Raw genomic sequence first — 27164 nt, 5'->3', positions numbered from 1 at the left:
ACACCAGAACCAGAGCCAGTCAATTTTTGTGAAGAAGCCTTCTAATTCTGCAGCTGAGTCCTGTTCATGACACTATTCAATCATTTCCATGAGTTGAGTGCTGTGATCTACTTTTTGAGTATCCCCAAACAACCTAGTGCTCCTTTGGATCACATTGAAAAAGTGGTTCAGGTTGAACATGACAGCAGAGACTTTGAATTTTGCAGCTCTTTCTTTATTGTAAATGCATTGTTTGTGGGTAGAAAGAGTATAAAATGTAGAATATATTGCACAATATAAATCAATTGCACTTTCCCAAGGTATAGCGATGCATCTGTCTCATTATGCTACAGTAAAAGCTAGTCTAGACGATGCAATTTAAATGTAATTCTGCAATAATATGTTCATGAATGTGAAAACATATGATCTAGCTCATGTTTGGACACAACTGAAATTTGTAGTAGGTGATGGTCATATCTCTAGTTTAGTGGAGTGCAAGACAAAACAATTTAGTCGACACAGGAATCAAAGTAGGCTAGGCAGTCATTTGAAAGAATTTAAAAATTCTTGAGGAACCAATGCAAAGCTGTCTGAGTAATGTTTGAAAACATAAATAAGATATTTACATAGCCCTCTTTTTTCACCAGTATTATTTCACTCTTCGGTTTTGTGGATTTAGGAATAGTACTCTTTGACAGCTACAGCTAGATATGTACCCAGGATTTCTGTTACTTGGGTGGCATTGTACAAAACATTTAAATTACTCTATGAAGACACAATGTAACTGAATTTCATTGTGTTTGAAAAATCTGCTGTCTCTGTCACACTACCATAGGCATTGTTCAATGTGAAAGACACTCTTTCTTTAAATAGAAAAAAAATCAATATCTTTTATAGAAATATTTTTTTCCAAGAACACTCACAGGGAAATTTAATCATTATTTAGTTCACAGCATATTACAAACTACTCATTTAATTCCTCAACATTTTTTTAAATGAAAAAAATATGTTTATAAAGTCATAACGTTTGTGCATGCAGTTGACTGATTCTGCATTCACACACCTTCTTTCAGAATAACTTAGAATATGGACAATTTTTATGTAAACACCCTCTTTCACTGAAAAAATGGGCAAACATTATAGAGAGAGAGAAAGACAGATGGGAAGGGAAAAAACGAGTTTTAGATAAAATGTCCACTTTATATTTCCCAAAGTTTGTGCTTTCTTGTGATTAAATGCCAGTGAAGGTGCACATCCAGATTGGCATCTTGGTGAGTTAGCTTTTATATTTGAAGTTCCTGTCTGCTCTACAGGGCGCCTGGAGGAGAAGACAAGAGTTAGGGTGAGAAAAGAGGAGAAAGACAAAATCTTCATTAGTTAAGTAATTGATTTGAAAACAAATAATGTGAACCCAAATATATCCAAAAAAGCTTTCATTCCTTACTTTGCAAATGAGTCATGGAACCTTATGTGGAATCCTCTTCAGCAAATATGATAGCAGGTGAATTCTCAGCAGTTCCCAGTCTCAGGGTTTATAAAAGATTGTGAAATGAAAACAAAGGATATTCCTCAGTAAAATCCAACCACTGATACAGTCCCCAGTGCTACAATCACAAAGCACAGAACAGCAGCGTTTCCTCATATACATTTCTCAGTGCAGAATTTTATATACTGGTCTCCAAATATTGATAGAACATGATTCACGGATCAAAGGAAGCTGTTCAGAACAACATCCATCAGAGGAACCACAGTTTCCAGCGTGCATGCTTCTTGGCCTCAGTCTTAGATTTGCGTTTTGGGGTGGACGTGAACACTTCTTGGGAGTAAGGCAGGGATGTGTAGGGCAAATCCACTGTTGGACACAGTCTTTTCATCAAGGGCTGCAGTTTGTCTTCTTGCAGCTTAAAGTCCAGTTCCACACTAAAGAGAAAGAAAGATAGGATTACTTGTGCTATAACTATTCTTCAATCATAACATAGGCATGACAAAGAACACATAATTTGGTTACTGAAAGTTGACACAATATAGGCAAATGTTGTAAGATAATATAAAGATTTAATCAACAGAAATGCAGGAATAACAAAATGGTAGCCTGTAGGAAACGTCTACAAATCTGTAAGAACAGGTCCTTCTAACTACTAAAATAAAGGAAAAACCATTTAAATCTACTAAAAGGTTATGTTTTATTGCTTTAGAATTTTGGAGGCACACATTGTCCTTTTTAGGCATATGATGGGGAATGACAGGTTGATGTAAATGATAAATTAAAAATGCCATTTCCTTAAAGAAGTCAATTGCTAAGGTCACACTTTGTGAGAGCACATCACTGACAAAGCAGTGCTGCATAATGCATACTGCATGCTCTCCCCATAAGATTCCACGGCTAATTTTGATTTCAACAACAGCATCAATTTGATTTCAGTTTGCCTGATCTCATAGATTCTCCAAATAACACTCTTTCTTCATGTCCTTTTATGTTTGAATTGCTGTCCACGGGATAGGATAAGGAGTGCCCTCTTTTGCCCTTATTTTGTATTGCTGCTGTGGTCCTGGATTTGTTCTCTTCACTTTGCTGTCTTTCACATAGCCTTCTTCAGAAGTAAGCCACTTTATTAGTAATCAAACCCATGCTTCTCTCCTGATTCTCATGGGTCTTGATTTTCGTTGGCTTCATCTGGTGTTCTCTTGTTTATTTCTTCACATTACCTGCTGCATGAAGCTAGCCTATGGCAAAATGATCGACAGAGGAAAACCACTTTATATTCAGGGCCAATGTCGACACTAGATTGGAGCTCTACTTTATCTATTCAGATGAGGATTGTGCCTTTGGTTACCTATACATCACCCAGTGTCTGCAACAGCAACATAACATAGGTTTTGAGAGCAATTCGATTAGAATTAAGAACTACTAAAAGGATTCCTACTTACTCACGTTTCCCACAAACCCTGATACTGATTCAACCACCATCTCAAACTGCATCTCCCAGCATTCAAATGCCAGCAGCCTGTCTGTCACTCCACCCCAATCTACCAACCACTGCTCCCTTCTCTGTTCACCCTCCTGATTATTAATCATCCTCACCGGTACATTATTATGCTTACCTATATAGCCTGTTCCGTTCTAATGTGCCTTTGCAAGTATTGCCATGACCACTGTGTGCATACAAAGGGTTTATTGTGTGTTGGCCTGTCTGTACTGATCTGTTTTGTTTTCTGATATTCGTCTCTGCCCTTGTTCCTTTTGGTTTGGTTGCCTGTTTGTTCTGCCTTCTCTGGTATTTGACCTTGGACTGTTCTCATTTTCCTTCTCATTTACCACATATGTTTTGGTTGCTTTCTCTTTTGGTATCAATCCTTGCCTGGCTATCTGACTAATACAACCATTCAGTCCCACCATTCGTTCCACTCTGCCAGTGTCTGAGTATTGTCTGCAGCATTACAGTTACTGCATGTCATTACTGCTTAAAATAAATTAATAATAAAGCAATAAATCCGCACATAACATACCTGTACTTGCTGTTTTATGTTTTCATACATAAAAATGTTTTCATAAATAAAAATGGAGAAAGCAAAGTCTCTAAGACCCACAATTCAGATTTTAAAAATGAATAACAATGACATATTTCTTGGAATATGAGCTATTCAATAAAGAAAATTGTGTATTTAAAAAAGAAAGCGCTTGAGCTACACCACAAGGTTTGATACAGGTGAGGAATCGGATACAGGCTCAACGTAGTCATGTGTGTCAGCCTGTCTGTCTTGAGCCATATAACATTCTCCCCTCCCTCCAGTCATAATTCCTTGTTCATCTGATCTCTGGGAACCGCAGTGGTTAAACTTCTAAATTAGCAGCCTACTCCTCTTTTAAGATGATCTAAATAAAATACAGAAACCCCCGCAGCTTGTGTGCAATGACTCATTGATAAGCAGAATGGAGCTAGAGGAGCACTGCAGTCTGTAACTCTAAACGTCAGGTCTGCCCCCTCACACCCTATTTATTACGTTACAAACAGACATGATGGAATGCAAATCAATATAGTCATGATCATCAATTACATCCATTTATTAAAGAGCTCTAAGTAAATTACAACAGCAGTGACAGTCAATTGTATTTATTTAAATGAAAACTCTGGTTTATTTTGCTTGGTAAAGGATGCCTTGGCACAGGGCAGATACAATTCGTGAATATCAGACTTTTGTGATCATCATCTATAATGGCTGCTTGTGTGATTTTTTTTCCCAGCAAATAAAACTCCTCTAAAACGCCTCTGAATTCATGTCCTATTTTACAGTGCACGGTTTGGTGTGTCAACAACTGTGTTTCTCATTACAGCCACAGAATGTGACAAGGCCTAGCATATTTCTGAAATGACTGGAGAAAACGTCTCACACTGGTGATAAATTTAGACGGCAGGGGCATCGTGCCTTCATGGCCCTTGTGAAAGCTCAGCAATTCTCAGCTCATACAGATGGAAGGCAACAAGATAGTGGTGTCGTGCTCCAGCATGTGCACAGGCTCAGTTGAATAATTAATCACTGGGTAGATGGATAATTCTTCCTGTGCACACAATCTGCACATTGAAGTGGGTGGCCAGTGGAAAAAAGTGCCGTGCAACAATATAAAAAAACTGATGTTTTTGCACAGATGAGTTTGAATGGAGGACATATAATAAGGTTATTCATCTGTGCTGGAACCTATTAGTGCTTCTTATAAACTGCTGCATGATGTTTCTTTACAAACAAGAGACTTAGTCATCATATTGAGAATGAACTAAAATCAGTAAAAGGACTTTTGAGAAAAACGTAATTTTAATTTGGATACAGATTTATGCATGCATATATTAAATTTATTATGGTATCAAAATGAATCACTTTCTTCTGATAATATTCAATGAACTCTTGTCTTATGGGTCACATGCCCTTTCCAGTCTTTACATATGAAAACTGTAATATTCTGGTTTATATTACTCTGCTTTTGACTGAAAGCATAGTTATGGATACATGAATGTTAAAAAAAAGTCCCTCTGTTGTTAACACCAAATACAAGAAACGCCAGGTCTCTCTCAATTTTATGCTTGGATACTTTTGCTCACACACACACACACACACACACACACACACACACACACACACACACACATAAACACTCACTAAATAGGATTTAGGGAGTATTCTCCAGTGTATTTTATCACTAAAAGAGTGACAGGCATAGCTCTGTATTTTGCAATAAATATTTGAACACTTGGTTTTCTATAAAGTCATGGTGTCTTTGTTGGCAAAAAGTGAGATCATTCAATTAAGACTGATTGTGTTCTGTTTGCTTGGCAATGGTGGCTCTTAAGCAGTCAGTGAGGCTAGAAGATCAGCCTGTGACTGAGCAGATTACCTAGGTGGCCAGGTTATTCAGGTCTCGCTTTAAGTTTTTCATGAGGAGTGTGTGCCCCATGTCCCCCCAAAACTTGCAATCAGAAATTAGTGTCTTGAACCCATTATTACCTTAGGACCAGGTCTAGGTCAGCTTGATACAGAGCATGGTAATTGTCTCTGTCAATCATGTCACTGGGCATGTTTTGGTTGTTCAAAGACCTTTTTACTACAGTCCTAAAGCCTGGCCTGCAAACAGCTGCTCATGATAGTGCTTTCCTGCAGCTTTATAATATGTGGCTATCGCTGCTGCTCCTCACTAACAACTGGCACTCCTATTCTCCCCTAGGATCCATCTTCTTCGGTTTATATTCTCAAAACTACTCTGGATTCGATGCTGAAAGGTTCAGAGGATTACAGTCAGACAGAGGGAGGAAAAAGGGAGAAGTGGGCTGACCAATCAGCAGACCAGTCCTTCAGGATAAAAGAGGAAGTCGGGTGTGGGAGGCGCTGGACAGACTTGTGGTGTATATTATGCCAACAGCCTTCACAGACCAAACTCGCTAACCATCCACTCTACCAGGTCACACTCCACACATGACTCAGAATCAGCACAGTGCAATCTCTTTTTTGCTCTGTTTCAGATCATGAGTGCTGACTACAGCATAGCATTCAAGGAAAGTGATCAGTGGCTCACAGCAGGGCTCCATTTCCTCTCTCTTTCTCTCTCTCCTCTTTGTCTTTTTCTTTCTTTGCTAACAGCTTAGAGGAATGAAAGTAATCACATGCACAGAGAGTTCCTAAACTAGAAGAAATCATCTGAATCCTCCTAAAGTGGTAGATTGTTTCAATTCATTCCACCAAAATAAATACTTTAATGCTAAGGACTTGCAGCTCATGATGAGAAATATGATTCATAAAAGAAACTGTGAAAGAAATCCCTCTTTGAGTAAATAACTAATGCTAACAGGATATTTGTGTTGGACAAAGACATGAAAAATAATGCATAGCACTTACAAGGCTTAAATATATTTAACACAGTTTATGTTGACTCTTTAAATATGTGATGAAAGGGATAAAAATCTAATTCTGTAATTCTGTTTTTTCTTCTTCAAATGTATGCTGACACCCACTTGTGTATTTTAAGACATGACATGAATGAGACTGAAGGCAAATAGCAATAAACATTGATCAAATCAAGATACAATCAAGCTTTTTGGCAATATCTGTTCCCATAAAAAATGATTTCACTTTTTAAAATAAATTTAGGGAATTAACAAAATACAATTTACACTCTTAATTAAGTTTGTTATATTTATACATTTTACCATTTTACCATTTCTCTACATATTACTCTTTTCACATATTACTGTTTCAGCAATCAATGAGTGACAACACTTCTTTATGGAAAACAAAATTCTATCAAACTTTTTGCATGGACTAGGGAGGTGCATAATGTTTATTATTATTATTATTATCATTATTAATAATAATAATAATAATAATAATAATAATAATAATAATAAATATTGAATGGGCATAAGACTGGAACATTTATAGATTATTTGTAATTTGACAATATTAGCTAGATATTATTAAAGCATTAGGGAAACTGTACATTTCTCATTGGCTTAAGTTTAAAAGTTCTGTTGTCTTCTTGTCTGCATATCTTTTTGTTATTTTCCCTTTTTCCCTTATTAATCATTAAAATATAAATTAATATACCCTTAAACATAAAATACTGTTAGTAGCAGATGTAGCTTATGGCTTAGGCCTACAGCCTATCTAACTTGCTTCAGAGTAGGAGTATAAATTAGTGTGCAGACATGTTAACTAACAGAATTGTAATTTCTGTTGAAATTTGTACCCATGTTACATAATGTTATGGGGTTTTTTTTCTTTTTTTTAAGACACCCAGGGTGTATCAAGGTTCTGCAAGGTTCAAAGACCAGTGTATAAAGTGACATCAGTTAAGCTAATTTGGATGCTAACAGCAAACTACAAAGAGAGAGAGAGAGAGAGAAATATTAGTAAATTACACAGAGATTTTAGTAAATTACTAGAGATTCTAGAGAAACAAACCATATAATATATATCAAATCAAATCAAAATGTATTTATATAGTGCTTTTTACAACAGATGTTGTCACAAAGCAGCTTTACAAATGTCCAAGTCCAAGCCCCCAGTGAGCAAGCTAAGGGTGACAGTGACAAGGAAAAACTCCCTACAGCATAAGGAAAAAACCTTGAGAGGAACAAGACTCAAAGCCCATCCCTCTCTCTCTCTCTCTCTCGCTCTTTCTCACTCATATATATATATATATATATATATATATATATATATATATATATATATATATATATATATATATATATATATATATAAAAGAACTGTGCTTGCACAGCTGATGAAGGACCTCTGTCCGAAGTGTTCTGTTTCTCTCTCTATATATATATAGCTGTCCAAATACTCACACTGCAAATTCATGCACTTTTCCCCCCCATGTCCTCATCACAGCAGTGCAGCATACAGAGTTGCAAGGTTATTCACACAAATTTCACTTTCACATAAATTGTACTTTCCAACAAGTCAGACATCATGTCAATGGATGCAGCCAGACAGGTACATAACAAACTGAAGTTTAGTATATACACATCATAATACAGCAGATACAAAGAAAAGATATCAGAACTGTCTTAACTGCTGCTGGCATCACTAATTCAACTGTTCAGTTCACTCTATTTTCCTTGACCACTACTGCATTTGACTGCTGTCCTGAATCCCCTGATTCATCATCACTGTCCAGCTCTATCAGCTTCCAAAGCTGCTTTGCAGTTTACTCAGCCTCCATTTGTGCAGGAACAACTTGCAGTTTCCATATACTTAAGATGTCCTATTACCCTGTTGATGCCTTGAATAGTCTGGGCTGTCCACCTTTCTCCTTAATGGCCATTAGTCCTCCAACCACTGTTGGTCTGGCTGTATATTGTCCTGTCCCATCTTTCTGTTGTGGCCCAGTGCCAAGAGCCCATAACAGGGGAGATAGAAAAACCTGTGCTGCTGACTACACATTCCTTGCCTCCACAACACAAACTACACCATGGCCTATTCTAGTCCAAACCAGTGTTCCGGTGCACACTAAGGACATTACTGTGGTCCTTCTTTCAGTGACGAGTAAATTGTTATGTAGGAATGTTTTGCTACAATTGCTACTTTTCCCATTTGGTTGTGTCTCTACTCTCCTACTGATCAGCTATCCCAGCTGTGTTCATTAGAGATTTTATGAGCCCTAACTCATTTTTCAGACCAAGTTGCTGGTTCCAACAGTGCCCTCTAATCCAATTCTAATGCAGGCCAGTGCTCACTCATTGTTTCAGCAGTGCACTCTGCTCATAAGCAAGGTCTCCATTCTGGGTTAGCTTCAGCAGTGTCTGCCCTGTCTGCCCTTTTGCTTTTGCTTTCTCATACTAATGCTCCTGCTTTCTCTAGTTTGATTCCTGATTGCTCTTTTACCTTTCAACCTCTGTCTTCTTACTCTGTCCTAGACTCCCTAGTTATAATGTGATGCCTGGTATTGCTGACCCTTAATATCACCATGGCCCTACCCTAGTCCAATAGTTATCCCAAGGCTCTAGTAAATAGGCTACATTTGGGAAAGGTTATTGGTTTAAATGCTAGCCACCAAGGGAATTTACTGTGCTCCATGGTGGTTTCTGGGGCTCTCTGTCTGTTTTTCCAACTGCCGTTTTCCCAATTAGATAGATGCCATGGGCCCCACTTTGTGTTAAGGTCTAATTAACAGCAATCAGCTATCTTCATAAAGAACCACCACTTTAAAATAAACTTCAACAAACATGTTGCTCCAGCAATCAAACAGGAACTGGCCCAGAAACTGAGGCTGGGACATCATGATTTGGTGAGTCAGTGTTCTTCAGTGGCTTCCCAATGATAGCTTGGTTGCACATATACTCATATTCACAAACAGCTGAATAGTGAGTAATTAAATAGAAGACCTAATGAGAGCATTCGTGGTAGCTCAGTTGTTAATGTACTTGACTTGTAATTAGAAGCTTGCTGGTTCAAGCCCCACTGCTGCCGCTCCTGAGCAAGGCCGATTGTGCTCAACTATAAATGTAAGCATGAATCAGGTAGAGGATCCGTAACAATTGGTTATAATTGCACCAAAGATCCAATACTTTTGTGTTTTTGTATACATCAATATATACCTGTCTCTATTTGCTCTTCTGAGTATGCTGCCTTTGTTAGGATTCCATTGCTTTTGTGCAGGATGACCCATGCTGCGTGGTACAGGGGAACTGTTATCCCTGCAGCCTCTTAATCTGGCTGTCATGTCCTGTCCTCACTCTCTCCCTATGTCCTGCTTGCTACAATATGGCATTGCACAGTGAACCATGTTTGGATCCCCACTGTAGGATGGTGCACTGGTTTCCTGTACACTTAGCCTTGGTCCTGGCTTTGGCCTTCCCCTCAGTCCCACCATCAGTCTTACCATCTCAGCGGTTGCTCCCATGCTTTGAAAATGATGTGTGTTTAGGGGTAAGGGGGTTCTGTCATGGAGACTCTTGTTTGGGAACCTTTGTGGCTTTTATATTTTAGCTTGATATTTGACAATGTTGCCTGTGTATGGACTCTAGATTTGCCTAAGATTATTATCAACTCATGACTTCCAGCAACCGGGCTACATGTCTGCTGGATCCCATTCCTTCCACTTTGTTCCAGATGATCTCAAGAGATCTGTTTCCTTTCTCTCTGTCATCATCAACAACTCCTTATCTTCTGTGCCAACATGTACCAACTGCATTCAAAACCAGCAGGGTGGTACCAATCCTCAAGAAGGCCACACTTGACGGCTCCAACGTTATCAAATACAGAGCAGTATCACCTTTCTCTTTCTTATCAAAAAGCCTTGAATGAGCAGTTTACAATCAATTATCCAGAACCAGCTGCATTATACCAATCAGTCTGGCTATAAACCCGCACACCAGAAACAGCCCTCATAACAGTGATGGAGAAATTTCATGCTGCTAAAACTGCCAAACTGTCATCTCTGGTGATTCTTCTGGACCTTTTGGCAGCCTTTGTCACAGTAAACCACAACATTCTCCTCTCTGTCCTCTTCAGCCTTGGTGTGACTAACACTGCATGGAAATGGTTTCAGTCCTACGTGGAGCAACAGTCTTATCAGGTAATATGGAGAGGATCCACATCCAAACCATGTAGACACCACTGGTGTCCCACAAGGCTCAGTATTAGGCCCTCTTCTCTTCTCTTTGTATACCCATTCCCTTGGTGATGTAATATCTTCTCATGGCTTCTCCTACCACTGCTATGCTGATGACACCCAATTATTTATTTATTTCCCACCCTCCAACACAAAGGTCTCCAGATGTATCTTAGCATGCTTGACTGAAATTGCATCATAGATGACAGCCCAACACTTGAATCTCCAACTCAGTAAAACTGAGCTTCTAAACATCCCAGGAACTACTAACCGTTTCCATGACCTCACAGTCTCCATCAATAACTCCCTGGTATCACCATCTGAAGCTGTTGGTAGCCTGGGCATAACTTTGGACAACCAGTTGTCCTTCTCAACTCAAGTCTCAAATCTGACCTGGTCTTGCAGATTTCTCCTTTGTAACATATAAAGGATTCGGCCCTTTTCTGGTCTTCCTCTAAGAGCCATCAGACCTCTACATCTTGTCTAGAATGGAGCAGCACAACTGGTCTTTAATCTTCCAAAGTTCACACATGTCACTTCACTGCTCCCTTCATTGGCTACATGCATCAGATTTAAAACCTTGACACTTGCGTACAAGGCCAAAAATGGACAAGTCCCTCCATACATTATGTCAATGCTCAAAGCCCGATCCATACCTCGAGTACTTCAAGTACAGCTCGGGTTGAAATACTTTGCTTCAAGTCTCATGGAAGACAAACATAGAGACTATTCTCTATCCTGGCTCCGAGGTGATGGAATGAACTTCTGCTTGCTGTCTGGACAGCAGAGTCCTTTGCAGTCTTCAAACACAGAAAGAAGACCCACCTATTTGTGGAATATTTAAATTACCACTGACCCTGCTCATATGTTGATTAACTGAAACTAGTTGTAGGGTATTGTTTATTACACTGAAGTTGACTAACAAACTCTAGTACTTATTGTTTATTGCACTTATTGTTTTCTGAGATAGAGCTTGTGTATTCTACACTTCTAGGCATCAGCATTGATCCCTGTATTTCAACTGTATTCTATTGCATTGGTGTATTGAACTCTAACCTACTGTACTGGCTAGGATTTATTCTATGAGTAAATGACAAAGCACTTTTGTAAGTCACTCTGGATAAGAGTAAATGTAAATGTAAATGTTTACCTTTGTTTTAACTCCTACCACTTTCTTGATTAGATTAGTGACTATGATTAAATTCAGCCTAACACAACTGACTTAGACATATATCCTCATCTATTACATATATCCTTTTATGTTTTTATGCATCAGTGTCACTGCTCTGATGAGTGTAATGACTAACAAATTGTGCATGGTAACAAATGGCCTTTACCTTCTAATTGTACACCTACCAGGGGTTTCTAATATTTTTTTTTCTAATACAGCAAACAGTGAGTGAACCTTTACTCTAAATATATCACTTTGTCCTGCTTAGTATATTAATTACATATTAATTACACACTTATCCTCATCTGCAATTTGTAGAGAGTAATTGTAAATGGTTTACATTAACAGTGTCATATATCGCATAATTCACTTTCCATTCCAAATGTAAACTGCAGTAAGAGTGATGCAGCCCAGGTAATAATAATAATATAGAGCTGTGCATATCTGCTACAATACTGAACAATTAAAAGTCATGAAAATTAGCAATAAAAAAAGATACAAGAAATATGCATGCCCTTGCTATTCAACACTGAGTTCACACAACTACAGCCAGTAATACATCTCCCCTTATGTTTTTACATGTTAATTAAACTGGTGAAAGAATACTTTGGTTTTGCCCCATGATATTCGCTATGATATTCACTAATAAGTGTGTATGTGTGTGTGTGTGTGTGTGTGTGTGTGTGTGTGTGTGTGTGTGTGTGTGTGTGTGTGTGTGTGTGTGTGTGTGCATTTGCATGGGTGTGTGTGTATTTGTGTATGCAACAGAAATGGGACTGAGTGTACTTTTCTAAAAAACAGGATGCTGCTTTGAGCTAATGTATGTGCACATGCACATATGAGCATTAACTGATTTCTCTGAGTATGTGAATGAGATGCATACATTTAAATTGATATGTGATAAATCCAGATAAATTATTCCCACCACTGTCTGAAAGGTGAGGGGGGGAGAGCTACATTTTCCAAATGATTAATGAGAATCACTAACATACATTTCAGCACTGATGATGTAAAGGTCCAACTGAATAATTTTTTTTTTAAAGCGGCACAATGTGAGGGGTGATCCTGAAAAAAACTTCATGAATATGTCTACTTTGCAGGGTTGAATGAGGTGTGTGTGTGTGTGTGTTTGTGTATGTGTCTGTGTATATATGTTAAAGGAATTGAAATTCACTGAAGAGAGACTATACTTGTTTAAAGAATTGTTTTAAAAAAGGTAATGAATTCAGAGGTAAGTTGTATGAGACAAACACTGACAACTGATTGAGACTATATGAGACAATATGATTTTGTTTCCTGGTTTCTTATGTATATGTACACTGAACCCAAATATCTTTTCAAAATTTCTCTATCACCCACAGTTTTTTGCTGTTGTTGTTGTCCTGGTATACTGTACTTGTATCTCATTGTGTATAGTATGGAAAAGCAGTACCATTTTGGCGGACTGTTGCTATACATTGAAGATGGATGTTCCAGAGGCCACATATGGGCAAAAATCAGACATTGTACATTTTAGAAGCAAGTTTGTACATATTTTAAGTGTAACAACAGCCTTATTTATGGATAAGTCATATATACTTAATCTAGCACATGTAAAAGTGCCCTGTCAGTTAAAAACTGATATAAAACATGATATAAAAATTCTAAAAGTAGGTTTGAATTCAGCATGAAAAGTACTATAAGGTCTAACTATTTTAGTATGGGAAATTAAATTTTGTTGCCCAATGTTGTGTGATAAGGATTTAATTTTGATTTTCTTGTTAATTGCCAAATTAAAGTTGCGTGTGATTATGATATTTTTGTGAACGGTAAAACGTTAATTTCTTACAGAATTTATTTTATCTTATTTTATTTATTTTATTTTATTTTATCTGATGCAACCCCAAAGGCAACCAGTGATATTCATTTAAAAAAATTGACAGCAAAAACGGCAACAGAGCAATATTGGCTTAGTGGGTTTAGACATGTGGGGCAATTCACATGTCCTGCTCAATGCAGCTGACAAAAACATTTGATTAAAAGGGCTAGAGACTACAAAATGGATTTTCCTTCCTCCAGCAGGGCTATAGAACAATCTATCCTTTCTGATGGTCACGGAATGTTTGCCAGATATATGTGTGAATTCAAGTTGTATGCAAGTTAAGAAGTGTTGTAAAGTGTCATGGAACACCATAAAGAAACATATCAGATAAGAAAATCTTCTCTTGACCCTTTTAGCTTTGCTGCAATGCAGCAGCATGATGGAACTGAGGGAGTTCCTACCCGTGGCCAGCTGGCTGCTACTAAACTGTTGTATAGCTGCCCTAATAGCAAACATGCTTTACCCTTATCTTATCATGTTCTGCTGCTACTGGCTTTTTGTACATAAAAGCCTTTACCTACCCACATTTCAATGCACATTTATAACATAAAGGTTATATAGAGAAAGAGGCTCAGTTCATGCCCCAGGAAACCTAAATCATGTTTTCTTTCTAATTAGGTTAATCTTGCTCATCTTGGTGCATATTGTACATATACAAAGTGCGTGCTCTGAATACCATTCAAGCATCCAGTAAATGATAAAAGTTATTTCACCAGAATTTCTCCCCTTCTGATGAGAAATATTATATTTCTGCTGTTGTTGTTTGTTAAATATTTGCTTGATGTTTAATATATTACTATAATTTAGGATCAAATAAACATTTTTAATACTTTACAAAGCATTCTTTAGATCTTTAAAAAAAGAAAAAAAATCAAGACATGCAGAGAATAGCAGTCATGCTCCAAGGTTTTATCTGGCTCAAACCATACACATTCGTTATGCTAACCACTGTCTGCAATGTCTCACCTGTAGATGATGCAGGCACTGTTCCGGCATGTGTCACAGTTGGCTGTATCCTGCCCTGTTCGGTATGACAGTCTGCTGAAACAAAAATACAGAACACACGTGAAAAGTCAATTTCTTATTCTGACACCGTCTCACACAAATATCATCTATCTACAAATGTTTTCAACTTTTTTCAGTGATGAAATTTTGTTCTGCTGAAGGTCAAATATACAATCCCAATCAAAACAATAGACATCTAATTCACTACAGTTCATTTTTGAAGTTTGTGTAGTTTGTGTAATATCACAAGCTCACTTCATAGCTGCAAGGGAGCAGCATTTGAGACCTTCCCAGAGCTATGGATCGGCATTGCCTATTGTCCGGTGTCCGATGTTGTCATTGTCGTTCCAGCTACAGCACTGTCAATGTGAGCAGAGAAGCTGGATCATGCACCAGCCAGGGCAAGTCGCCATGGTTTGATGTATTATTTGAGTGCTGCAGTGACATGACACTCGCATTTCTCCTGGGACAATAGCACGCTGGACCTGAAAGCCATAGAGTTTTGCACTTTCATTACAGCTTAATGAAAACTTAATTGGATCATTTTATTTTTCAGTGCACTGAAGCATAAGACTATTGATATTCTGCACCCATTTCCATGTAATGCGGCTGGGGTATTTATATGTGCAGCAGTTATATAACCTTGCACTGAGGCCCTTTGAGTGATGCAGACATTGTTCAAGAATTTCTGATGTACATGCAATATTTACGGAACTTTCTGACAAACCATTATTTGAAGATCACTTAAGTATACAGTACTAGGCAAAATCTGGTTTTGGTTCACAGGCACTTTGCAAGAGTGCCCACTTTTGGAAATATCCTCCAGTTAAATGTCTTCTTGATGTCAGGTTTAATAGAAAACCTTTGTTCATTTCCTAATTACACACTGTAATTACAGGTATTGTAGCATCTCAGAAGATGGTATGATAAATAAAGCTTACAAAAGCATGAGCATTGCTCTGTGTAATTTCAGTGACAGGTAAGAAAGGGTTTTATAGCTGACATTCTGCTATGAACCTTTCACTCTACCTGAAAGTACAACATTTCTGTGGAAACTGACCAGGCCAGCTGACTCATAATTTGACATGCAGACACTGACAGAAATTATAATGCAATGCAAGACCTCATTGGCATACTATCCAAATAACAACATTATGATGTTGACAGCATAAGGAATCAATTCCTAAGTGAATTGGCATGTGAACAGGCATGTCACACTGACTTTGTTTTGGCAAAAAGTTAAAGTCCTTAATTAGAGTCGAAAAGGTATTTATTCTTTAACTCCAAAAAGCTTGTCAACCATGAACCAAGAGGGCTTAAAATAGATGCTGGACACATCTTGCTAGCAAAATGTTCCTGCCTTTCGCATAAGCGCTTCACTTTGTTGCAAGTAGCTGGCACATCCCCCTGCATTACAGCGGACGTCAGTTAGGCTGAAAGGCACTCTGTGCTCACTGGTTGGAGGCGAGCCCTGGATTCAGTACAGTAGGGGAGTATGATGCCATGCTCTGTCAGTAAACCTGTGAAGTGTGGCCTGGCTGCTGCAGCATTCCTGACATTACACACTTAGTTAAAAGTATGCTAACGTAGTTTTAAAGTGTGAACATGTTGTGTTCCAATGTGTTACTTTGGCAAGATCCATTGGGTCCTCGCTTGCCTTGCTGTGCACTTAGGAAATTATGATCACCGGAAAACACATTGCTGCCAAGAACAGACCTGCTTTACCATGAACACCACCGTGTCCTAAAATAACCTGCAAACCAATAGCTATTTTTGGAGTATTGGGTTACCAATTATATAGCCCGATCATCCCTGATTTAGTTATAAATTTGGATCAGTCATTGGTACTTTGTATGAATGTATGAGGAGGCCCTGAGAGACTACAGGTCCTCTCAAACACAGTCGTATCACGATCATCAGCCAGCTACTGAAAATCTGCTGCCAGTCTGGAAAGGTTGTTGGAGTAATTGACACACTAATGAACCAGCAGTTTATAATCAAAAAGAAGTTTGGGCTGAATCCCTATTTGGACTCTATTTGGAAAGGGTCAGTGCTGACGAAAAAGCTCACCATTGGCTAATGTGACCGCAGAATGACTGCTCGCGGTGATGGACTGTGATGGCCAATTGAGGGAACACAGGATAAAGCTGGGTTCAAATCCAGGTCTCTAACTCTGAGCTGTACTGGTAAAGCTATTAAACTTAGGATTCTGACACCCTGGCTTAAGTGCAGCAATGCTCTGGTAGGTCTGGTTCAGCAGCCGTTAACATCAGCTCATCTCACTAAAGCAAGCGGTATAAACTTTGAGGTTCTCTTTCAGTTTAGACCCAACACAGGTGACACGAAAACAGACATCTGAGCAGCATCTGAGCACCACGGCCTGCCATTTCGCAAGCACGCTTGCTGGAACTGCTAGGGGGCTCAGCAATTTCCAGACCCACCCGCCCTGCCTGTCCGGACACAGCCAGTTTTTGTGCTCTAATACTGGACTGCTCGCACCCTGAGAGGCACATAATAGCCTTCGACCGGTAGTGGCTCTCCCAGCCCACAGAGCATAGTGCGGGCCTTTCATGTGCTCCCGGAGCACCACTCTCCACCTCCAACGCTGCTGCTCCAGACAAGAGAGAGTGGAGGGGCCACCCCCACCCTTACCCCCACCCTCACTCCCGAATGGCAGGAAGGCACTTTGACACACAAATGCAAACACACACACACAGGCCCATGCGCCTCCATAAGATTAAAGGCCTGCCTGATGAGGCACTGCTAATTGAGGCTGTTTGTGTGGGGGGTTGTGCTTCTGAGACCAGGCAGGGCTCCTGCTTTTCTCCTGTTGCAGGATTAGCCAGGGTGCCGCTGCTCCCCTGTCTATATGGAGCAGGCTTAAGAGCCATTAGCTGCCCTACACGCAGCCTGAGGGCCCTTTAATGCTCAGACAGAGGGGTTTTTATCCCAGGTTCACTGCCCAGGGTGAGTTGGCAATTTGACATACTTCAAGGAAGGCGTCAAGGACAGTTTATATTCATGAAACCCACAGCCATTTACCCAAGGTCCTAAGGGTAAACAAACCAGTGGACATGCTTTGTTTCTACTATTAATGATAATGCTGCAGTGTCTGACTAGTCAGGCAGAGTGATGTCTTTAATGTGTACCTTGGTGTCTTAGTACAAGTGTAACAAAAGCTTCTTTGCATATAACACATTATATCTAACTCTGTCACAGCTGCACACCTACACCTTCAGTGTTTATATAAGTCAAACTAGACACAATGACCATTGTAAGAGTTAAACACTGTAGTTGTTCATTCAACCCTGGGGTTTTTGCTGAGAAATATCTCCTAATGTAACTCCAGTCTATTCAAGAGCTGAGTCAGGTTCTGATTTTTGAACTTTCAGCTTCTTGGGCAGGAGCCTTTAACAGAGGGACATTATTAAACATGAGGGGCTCTCACTGTATCCCACTCTTTTCTCTTCATGGGTTGGCATTTGGTGACGGTAGGTGGTAGGAGATGGTAGGTGAAGTTTGGCTTCATGCCTGTGAAAGTCCCCACACAGTGAAGTAGGAGGCTACTTTAGTTGAGCTTTCCCTGTTTTCACACCACTGACCTGAAAACAAGCCTTGTAGAATCACCCTGGGGTCATTTAGCTTAACCCCACTATTATTGTGACCAAATATCTAATTATATTGTTTAGATTTAATTAGAATTTTTAAAGGTATTGGCAAAAAAATGATGAATAGCAGGTTTGCATGAAGTTTGGTGATTTGATGGGAAAGTTGTGAAAATTGTGTAAATACTGAGACGTATTTAGTCAGCTGAAGGTGAATTTTTTGCTAATAATTTTATTAGTTATTTGAAATATTTTTCAATTAAATAACTTGCCTAACATAATGTAAATTAACTGCACAGTTTATTGTTGTCTTTGGTTTCATGCACTTGCTTCTTGTTGTACTTGATACTTGATGCACTTGATTTACTAATTACCAGATGAGATTAATCATGTGTTAGAGTAGGGACTAAACCAAATGGTATGGTTCAGAGGTCCCCCTGGACAGAGGATGAGATGTCTTACAAAGCTTTATCACTAAAAAAGCTCACACACCATCCTGTGAACCAATCTCAGGTTCATGTAATCACTGGCTTTTCATCTCACGCCTTTTTGTGGATGCCAAGCCTCGAAGAAGCCGGTGATTGCAGCTGAATGGCATGCGTGTTTATATATAGGCTGTGACTCACCCCTCCCGCTGTGCCTCTCCTTTCTCCAGCTCCTGAATGACCCCCAGCAGCACCTTGATGGTCTCCTGGCTGGAGCTGATGAGAGTCTCCATGGCTTGCAACCTAGCCTTCACATCCCCCTCCACCCCGGGCAGTGGAATCACCTGCACACACTTGCGAGCACTGGTGGCCACCTGAGGGTCCATGCTCCCGTGGCCACCATGATAGTGAGCCTGGAGGGCCTCCCGGGCCTGGGACTGCAGGCCGTTCAACTGTGCTGCTTCTGTTATGCGCTTGCAATGTGTAGAAGGACTCTCCAGACATTCTACCTGTGTCAAAGATGTCCATGCAATGGGGCCAGTGACCTTTGAAGTGCCCCCCCTGTCCTGCAGAGGTTGCATTGAGTAAGTGGAGGAGGAGGTCTTGGAACAGATTGGGCCTTGTCCTGCCCCCTCTTCACTCTCATTAGGTAATCCTTTGTGCTTTGACCTGCCTCCCTGGGTTCCTCCCTCTATCCCCAGATCCAACTGGTCAGAGTTTGTGTTCATCTCCCTGCTGGGGCAGAGTTTGTTCTCTGGGCAGTCTGGCCCAGTGCACAAGTCCTGCATGTTGCTGCATGGTGGCATGCTGTGCAGAAGCACTCGAGTCTTCTGTACATTGTCACTGCATGGTTGCTCCTCCTCCCCACCCTTCACATCACTCAAGAACCCATTGTTCTGGCCCTGGTAATTCTCCACCAAAGCTGTGTGTTTGATAGTGTGTCCCTTCTTACGCTCGAAGGGGAAAGTCTGATAGCGCTTCCTCAGGTCGGGTGAGGTCTGCACTGCAGTACTCTTTGTCACGTTGGGGATGGAACGGCGTGCTGGCATGGTCATGTACCTCCTGTGTACAATCTTGCATGAGACAGAGCGCCCCCTAGTGACCCGGGCTAAGCGTGCCACCTCATTCTGGGCCTCGCAGATGTCCTTGAAGCGGACCTGCAGGGCTTTGTTCCGCTTGCGTGCTACGTCCGCACACACGCCACTCTCTCCCCCAAGGGTCGGACCTCCACACTCTGAGTCTGACTCAGAGTTTGACAGGGCAAAGCGGCCTGCCTCTTTACTGACCATCACTCCTGAGACAGAAAGAGAGAGAAAGAGAGAGAGAGAGTACAATGAGTAAAATGGTAGTGATTGCAGCTCAAGCGCAGATGGCCTAGTTTCATGTGTTCACCAGCTTGCAACATCCTGGCAGTCAAAGCTTCGTTTCCCCCCACTGTTTTGTTGAGCAGTGGAAGTCACAGCTGACGCAGAGCGACCCGTATTCAGATTCAGTGCACTCCGGTTTCATCTCTTCAATGATGCGACGTCTGCTGAAGAGCTGTGAATGAGGTGGCTGCAGCATACAGAGTGACACAATGCTTTTGTGGCATTGCATCAGAAATGCAGCTCCTCACCCAGCAGCAAATAAAAAACCACAAAAATGCAATTAAGAGATGACAAAAAAGTATGCCAAACACTCTAGCAGGGAGCATTAAGGGAATGCGCTTATCATCATCATCATAATGCAGTTCTCCTCATGATGCATACCTTATGAGTACAGACTCCCCTTGACACATACTCAACTACCTCAGACACAATGGTGTCCATTTAAATTGGTTTTGGTTTAAGTTTTGGTTTAACTGATTATTCATTTGTCCATACATTTTTTTCACCATTTGATCTGTCTTGGAAATGGCAAATTGTCTGGACATACAAGACAATTTGGCTTGTGAAAGAACAAAATATTAAAAGTCATATTTTTAGAATTTTCTAAATCCCATTTTAAAGCCTCACATATACTTTGCTAATGGTTATATTAATTGTAAACATTTTTTAGTTATATAGAGTTTTGAAAAAATGTTAGATATATTACCAGAGTGCAAAAATAATCAAACAAGTGACTGAATACCTGGTTCCCTTAATGTGTCAAGGGAAATGTTATAGCTGCACAGTCCAGTGCATTGCCTCAGGAAAAAGGAACAGTTGGTTACAACTCAGATTTCACTGACAGGGATAGTCAGGCACATAAATAAAGTATTTTGGGGAAAAAACTCTGTAACAGCCACAATGTGTCAGCTTTGCAGAACAGATCATTGGAGAAGAGCTGCCATTTAGAAAACCCAAACCTGAAGCCCAATAATTTGCAACCTGGTTTAATGGGAACCTGAACCTTTTAGAAGCAGAGGCATGCATTAATCCTTAGTAATCTCTAACTGTTTCCAATAAGACCATTTCCTGAAGACAAAATAAATTAGAACAAAGGGAAGTTGATATCTTTATCCACTTCATCAACTTTTAAATCCAAACAGAATATATATAGTAATATTACCAAAAATGTCACAAAAGCATCATCATAAGAAATTATAAGACACTTCAGAAATCCAAGGATGCTTTAGAACATCAAAATAGGAAATGCCAAATCAAATCCCTAGTTACACTAGAATGGGGAGGGCACTTTGTAATAGATGAAATTTAAGAGTATCTCTTGACAGTTCAGAAATGAAATGGGCCAAAAATGGTTGAATTGTACATTCACGTTACAATAGACAAATTTATACAGCATACTTTTAGTATTGTATTCTGTAGCTAATGTACTATACTGCTCTAACAAATAAATTATGTATGCACCGAAATAACCCACAATTGACTAGACATGAATATGTGATTAGAGTGAACTGGAAACCAGTGATCAGCTGGTCCTTAGAAACCAAAGCCCGACCGAAACAAAACAAATGAACTGTACATCATAGCAGCCAATACCCATTCACTCAGTTCAAATACAAATTCAGTCATTTCAGAGTACATCATTTACATGTTCAGTTCAACAGGTATTTCACCATTAGGAATATCTCACTAGAATATAAATGTTACAGCAGCAGATTTAGAAATAGATTCATTCCCATCACCTCGTTCCTCTAACAAATTGTTCCAATTGAAAGATCACTAAGATTTTTAATAACATTAAAAGGCTGCATGCACTTTATCCACAGATACACTTGATCCTATAAGAAATTCGATTGTTGTGAGCATAGTTAATTCATCAATATATTTGGACATTCGATCAGTATCAGTGAGAGTGATCTAGGCACGACTCAGTGAGAGCATGAACACCTGGCTTTTGAGCCGTCAGGCAGCTTCAGTGTCTCTATGTGTCTGATGTTCACTGCGTAAGCTTATCTGAGTTGGCGGTGATACACTTTTGCTTGCCATGGCATTGAGCTGTCCTCTCTCAAGATACAATCAGTTCTATTCCACCTCTCAAAATAACGAGCAGAGTACTATGTCGATTGTAAACTGCTAAAGCACTGAAAATATGAAGAGAGACATTCACGTAGTCACTGCTGCAAAATGTGATACAAAATGTGGAAGCTTTCATGTATTTACCGCTTTTGTTGATCCTGAATCTCATGATCTTATACCAAAAATCCATTGACAAAATTTAGAAATCAGAACTATGATAGAACTAAATGCAGATAATGCAACGCATGCCTGAGCTCTAGTAGAATCTGCAGTCCCACCTATGTCTCATTTGCTAATATCATCTACTTGTTACAAACAGATGGCCATGCCTGACTGATTAATTGATTTGATCATTCAATTAATGCCACATTTGTATCTCACCTGTGAAGTGGAATTAATTTTGGATTAAGTTTAAGGAAAAATTTCATTTCACTCATTATCAGTACTGTTCTATTTAGAACATAATTTAGCTGTAGTTTGGTTTGTATAACAGAATGTATAGTAATATTTATCATGAATACACATGCATAAATTGGCCTGAAGTTACTGTCCAGATAATAACATATTTCCTGGGTGGCCTTAGACTTCTACGTACTTCTGTGGATTACGATTCAGTATTTGTCTCTAAATTTGTCTCTAAACCCAAATTATAAATATAATAACTTTGTCTTCTCACCTAATCAAGCATTTAAGAAATACTGCATGGAATAATTGTTAGAAAGTATAAAATAGCAGGAATATAACTGCAGAAATTTCAACTGATTAGTATTAGTATGTAATTCATCCATTCAGACCACTGGTCATATCTGGCCATCTTGACTTCTGGTTGCTCATTTTGGTGTGCATGGATCAGAAACATCAGAGGCCCCTAAAATACTCAGTGTTTATAATAATACTGCTTGATAACAGTAATCTATTAAATAATTTACTCTGATTTATTTTGATACAGTTAATGTTATTAAAGCACCCGATATGGATTCATACAATGCAAACAGAGCAGAGATTCTGTTCTCTCTCTGTCTCTCGCTATGTAAGTGCTATTATTCAGAGGTCCCCCTTCGACAGTGGTGATTTGGCCACAGTCATCCCCAGGATTATGAATAATGTATTGAATCTAAAATTGCAAAAGTAATCCTCTTAAATCTCCTCGTGTACTTTAAGAGACCGTGTTGTCTGTGCAAACGAGCTGGCAGTTTCTCATAAGATCACTCAATAGAAATTAAATATACTTCACCCTCTACAGATGATTGTCCATTACTGTAATAGTCTTAAATACAGATATGGATATCTCTTTGCAGTGGAAGAAAGGTTTTGAACTTTACCTGTTTGTTCTTTCCTTTAAAACCACATCTCATATATATTTTCATTCCTATACGATCAACAGTTTTTTCACTCTACCTTATATCTCTGTGTGCTTATAATTGGTACACTTTGTCCATTTCAAAATTGTCTTCAATCATTTCGTCTTTCAGCATATTATCAAAAGTCAAATCATATTCAATAATATGTTTCACAGAAACATGACTTCATGGAGAAAATCATTTCAATAAGGTGGTCAAGGGACCTCTAGTGATCATTGGTTAGGCTGTTATTTGTAATGGCCAACATAGCGTACTATTTGATGAGCCCAGTGTTACCCCACAGGCACATTTAATCCACTTCAATGATTTATCTGTTCCAGTCATTTCTCTTCACAATTTTTTATTTTTCCTCAGCTTTTCTCTCTTTACAATGCAGAGTAATTTTACAAATGGACTGGTCTCGGTCATATTACGAAGGTTAAATATGATGTGAGTAATGGGAAATGTCATAGCTACTCCCCAGACATATAGTAGTAGTGTAAATGGTAAGCAGTCTAACCAGGTTAGTCTCGAGCCATGCCTGGCACTGTGGTTCGTTTGAGAACACACTCAAATGTCATATTTCATTCTATCTTTAAAAAAGACATTACTGTAATATAATATTGAATTTGAGTCATTTTGTGTAGACTGTATTCTGGCCATCCATAAGAGCACACATTTCCAGTAGATGCTGGTAGACATTTAAATGTCTCTGCAGGTCTGCAGTAATACTATATAAAGACAGTGGCCTGTAGAGACTGTATGCACGTTAAGATTGCCTTTACTATATATAAAAAACAAAACACTTTATTAAATTATCTATTAACTGACCCCTCTCTCTCTTCATTAGACATAATGTATTTTAATCCCTCGCTCTCTCTGGTTACCTATCTCCACATAAATGATCTCTACCTCTCTTTTTGCACAGGATTCAAGGTTGACAGGACTGTATCTATAAGCCTTAGCATAGGCAAAAGTGTAATGATTTTTCAAGCTAGCGTAACATTGAGCTTCTTCCACATGGTTGCCCAACCTAAAATCCCCAACAAGTGAAAAGTAAAGTTGCTAGATCAGTGTCACCTCTATATACAATTAGCTGTTGAAGAATTCAGCCTAAAAGGTGAACATTTTAGGTAGCCTTAATCAAGATGCCACCCAGCTGATGGTATAACTGAATAACTGGAACAAAAACTATGGTAAAATGGTGGATTTTGCCTGCAGTACTTAAATTACTAATTGGTACAGAGATACCATGTTTCAGTATGCTATATTTGTTTGCATGGGCTTGCCATAACCATGATGTGATAATGTATTGCTACACACATCATATGACCCATATAGACGAGGCTTGCCTGCTGTAGCCTTCACTGGTGGATTAATATTCACAAGACTTAGGTTAGCATTTGTTCTTGTGCAGACACTTACAGCTGTTTAGATGAATGAGTATTCTCCCACCCTTAACATTCTCTCCTGCTGTACAAAGACCAATGTTTTCTTTCTCTGCCTGGCAACTACATGTTAAGATGTTCCTCCTGACACTGGATTAGCCATCTTATTGGCAAGGCACAGTTTTAAAGTACAGGAGGAAGCCAGTGGGATCAGATGGCTGCTATTACAGCTGCCCTGCGCAGGGAGAAACAAATGAGTCGTGCAGGGCTAATCCTGCTAACAAGCTGAAGTGCTGAAAAATCCTGCTCTGGATTTTCGATGTACAGAGAGAAGTGATTAATTTCCTTTTGAATGGGGGGAGAAAGGGAGAGAGAGAGAAAATCAGAGAGAGAGAAGGTAAAGAGGCAAAGCTTGCTGATGTTTATTAACTATTGACTGACTGTGCTCATCTTGGTCCATCTCTAATTATTTCATCAATGTCATAGATCTTTAGGAATTATTATTTCTAATGTACCAAATGTAATGTGAACTAGCATTTGAAATATTAAACGCCAATTGAGAAATCACAGAGAAGGAGAAATGCAAAAGGTGGGTTTTGAAGGGAAAGGCTCATGAGGAGCAGAGAGGTAGACAATGGCACAAACAGAAAACCAGAGAGATGCGAGTGATGGAACACCACCTGACCTGGCCTAGTATCCTGCCAGGGGAAGGAATCATGACCGAATGTCAGGAAACAAGACAAAAAGATTCAAATATGTCCTCTTGGAAGGCAGCAGAAGGAGGTAAGCAGTGTGTGTGTGTGTGTGTGTGTGTGTGTGTGTGTGTGTGTGTGTGTGTGTGTGTGTGTGTGTGTGTGTGTGTGTGTGTGTGTGACAGACAGAGGGAAAGAGAGAGAGATAGACAGACAAAGGGAAAGAGAAAGATGTGAATTGGCTATTGAGAAGGAGAAATAAAGGTGAGTTTAATCTCTTCCTGGAGAACGAGAAGAAAAGTAATAGGGTGTTTCTCCCACTGAAGAGTATGTGAGCAAGCCTTAGAGTGGGCAAGTTATTTTCTGAGGAAGAATGTGATCTGCTGCTTCATACAGAGGCACTGTATCATTCTCTTACAGTGAGGGGAGCATATCATCACATGCTCAGAATGTGACAGGGAGGAAATTTCTCTTCTTTATCACACACACACACACACACACACACACACACACACACATACACCTGACCCACTCTCAATCACCTGATTATTAACCATGTGTAACTAGTACCTAGATTGCCTCCTTTGTTTCTCTCCTTATTTAAAGTCTACTGATACAGACACAGACACACACACACACACACACACACACACAGACACACACACACACACACACACACACACATTCTGTATTCTGCATTGGTAAATATTCCAGTAAAGCAGCCATCACTCATCACTGACCACTCAGTGCTTTTATTGCTGAACACTGCTGAATTTAACAACTTCTCCAGAGTCTAAAACCTATAGACGAGATTTTACCTGAGGTCTTTGAGGTTGCTGCTCACACACTGGACCACAAGACAAAGGCAATATGTGACCAAAATAATCCTAAACATAATTCTACATGACACACAGGATAAAATAAGTGCGTTCACATTAAACGCATATAGTAAATGCACACAAATCGTCACATCATCAACTAATCAATCCATTGGCTGACGCATATCCTCTTCCTTAAATTACCAATACTTAGCCAAAAAATTCAATATTTTAATGCTATTTGTTTTTTAAATATTGAAATTGCATTTTTTATTTCTATGTGGATTTCTTGTAAAAAGAAATTGAAACATTATTTTGACATTTTAGGAAACAAACATCATAAAAGCAGAACAAATAACTGACAATCAGCTTCAATCACAACATCGTGGTCCTTCATAACTTATGGTTACAATCATCCTAAAAACATAAATCAACTACTACTACGAATACTGATTCCTGGTCTTGCACAGACACTTTGTATTGCTCCTGTACCCTAAGGTCAAAAAGTAACATGAAATATCAGTTTATAATGGAACGGCAGCTGAAGTGTGATTCACCACTCTCTTACCAAAGACTTACTCCCCATGCTCCAGCCCAGTAAATAACCATCAGTCGAACAGATCTCCATCAAGCGTTTAACAACTGTCTGGAGATCAGCTCACAGCTCTGTGCAAAGCTCAACCATGGAAGCCTCCCGGCCACAGTGCCTGATCTGAAAGCAGAGGAGAAGGAGGATGGCGGACTCACCCTGAGAGGACCATGAGAGCGGAGTGAGAGCGGCAGCCTCCTGAGGCACTGGGACTCATCCGTGCAGCTAATGGATCACACCAGGAG

At 39.4% G+C, this 27164-nt stretch overlaps 1 protein-coding gene across 2 annotated transcripts; it reads right to left on the bottom strand.

The window, feature by feature from the left end:
* Positions 1 to 228: 228 nt before the first annotated feature.
* insyn2ab (inhibitory synaptic factor 2Ab) lies at positions 229 to 27164 on the bottom strand. Of its 2 annotated transcripts, none has more exons than XM_027008884.2 (5): positions 27078 to 27164; positions 18854 to 19946; positions 14584 to 14658; positions 1424 to 1899; positions 229 to 1297 (listed from the first exon to the last, which is right to left on the bottom strand). In XM_027008884.2, exons 2-4 carry the CDS (start codon positions 19939 to 19941, stop codon positions 1716 to 1718), a joined length of 1347 nt encoding a protein of 448 aa, XP_026864685.2. In that variant the 5' UTR covers positions 19942 to 19946; positions 27078 to 27164; the 3' UTR covers positions 229 to 1297; positions 1424 to 1715. The 2 variants fall into 2 exon arrangements, with proteins under 2 accessions (XP_026864685.2, XP_026864686.2); XM_027008885.2 differs by having other exon boundaries at positions 14584 to 14655.

Source organism: Electrophorus electricus, chromosome 13, assembly GCF_013358815.1.
Source record: "Electrophorus electricus isolate fEleEle1 chromosome 13, fEleEle1.pri, whole genome shotgun sequence".
NCBI lineage: Eukaryota > Metazoa > Chordata > Actinopteri > Gymnotiformes > Gymnotidae > Electrophorus > Electrophorus electricus.
Note: the sequence above shows the minus strand (reverse complement) of the source record. Positions and strands in the feature narration are given on the sequence as shown.

Excerpts from the sequence above, each read along its gene's own strand:
- insyn2ab (XM_027008884.2), bottom strand. The coding sequence starts at position 19,941 with ATGGTCAGTAAAGAGGCAGGCCGCTTTGCCCTGTCAAACTCTGAGTCA. Across the intron at positions 14,659-18,853 it reads GGAGAGGCACAGCGGGAGGG|CAGACTGTCATACCGAACAG; the intron begins GTGAGTCACAGC and ends TTTTTGTTTCAG. Across the intron at positions 1,900-14,583 it reads AGTGCCTGCATCATCTACAG|TGTGGAACTGGACTTTAAGC; the intron begins GTGAGACATTGC and ends CTTTCTCTTTAG.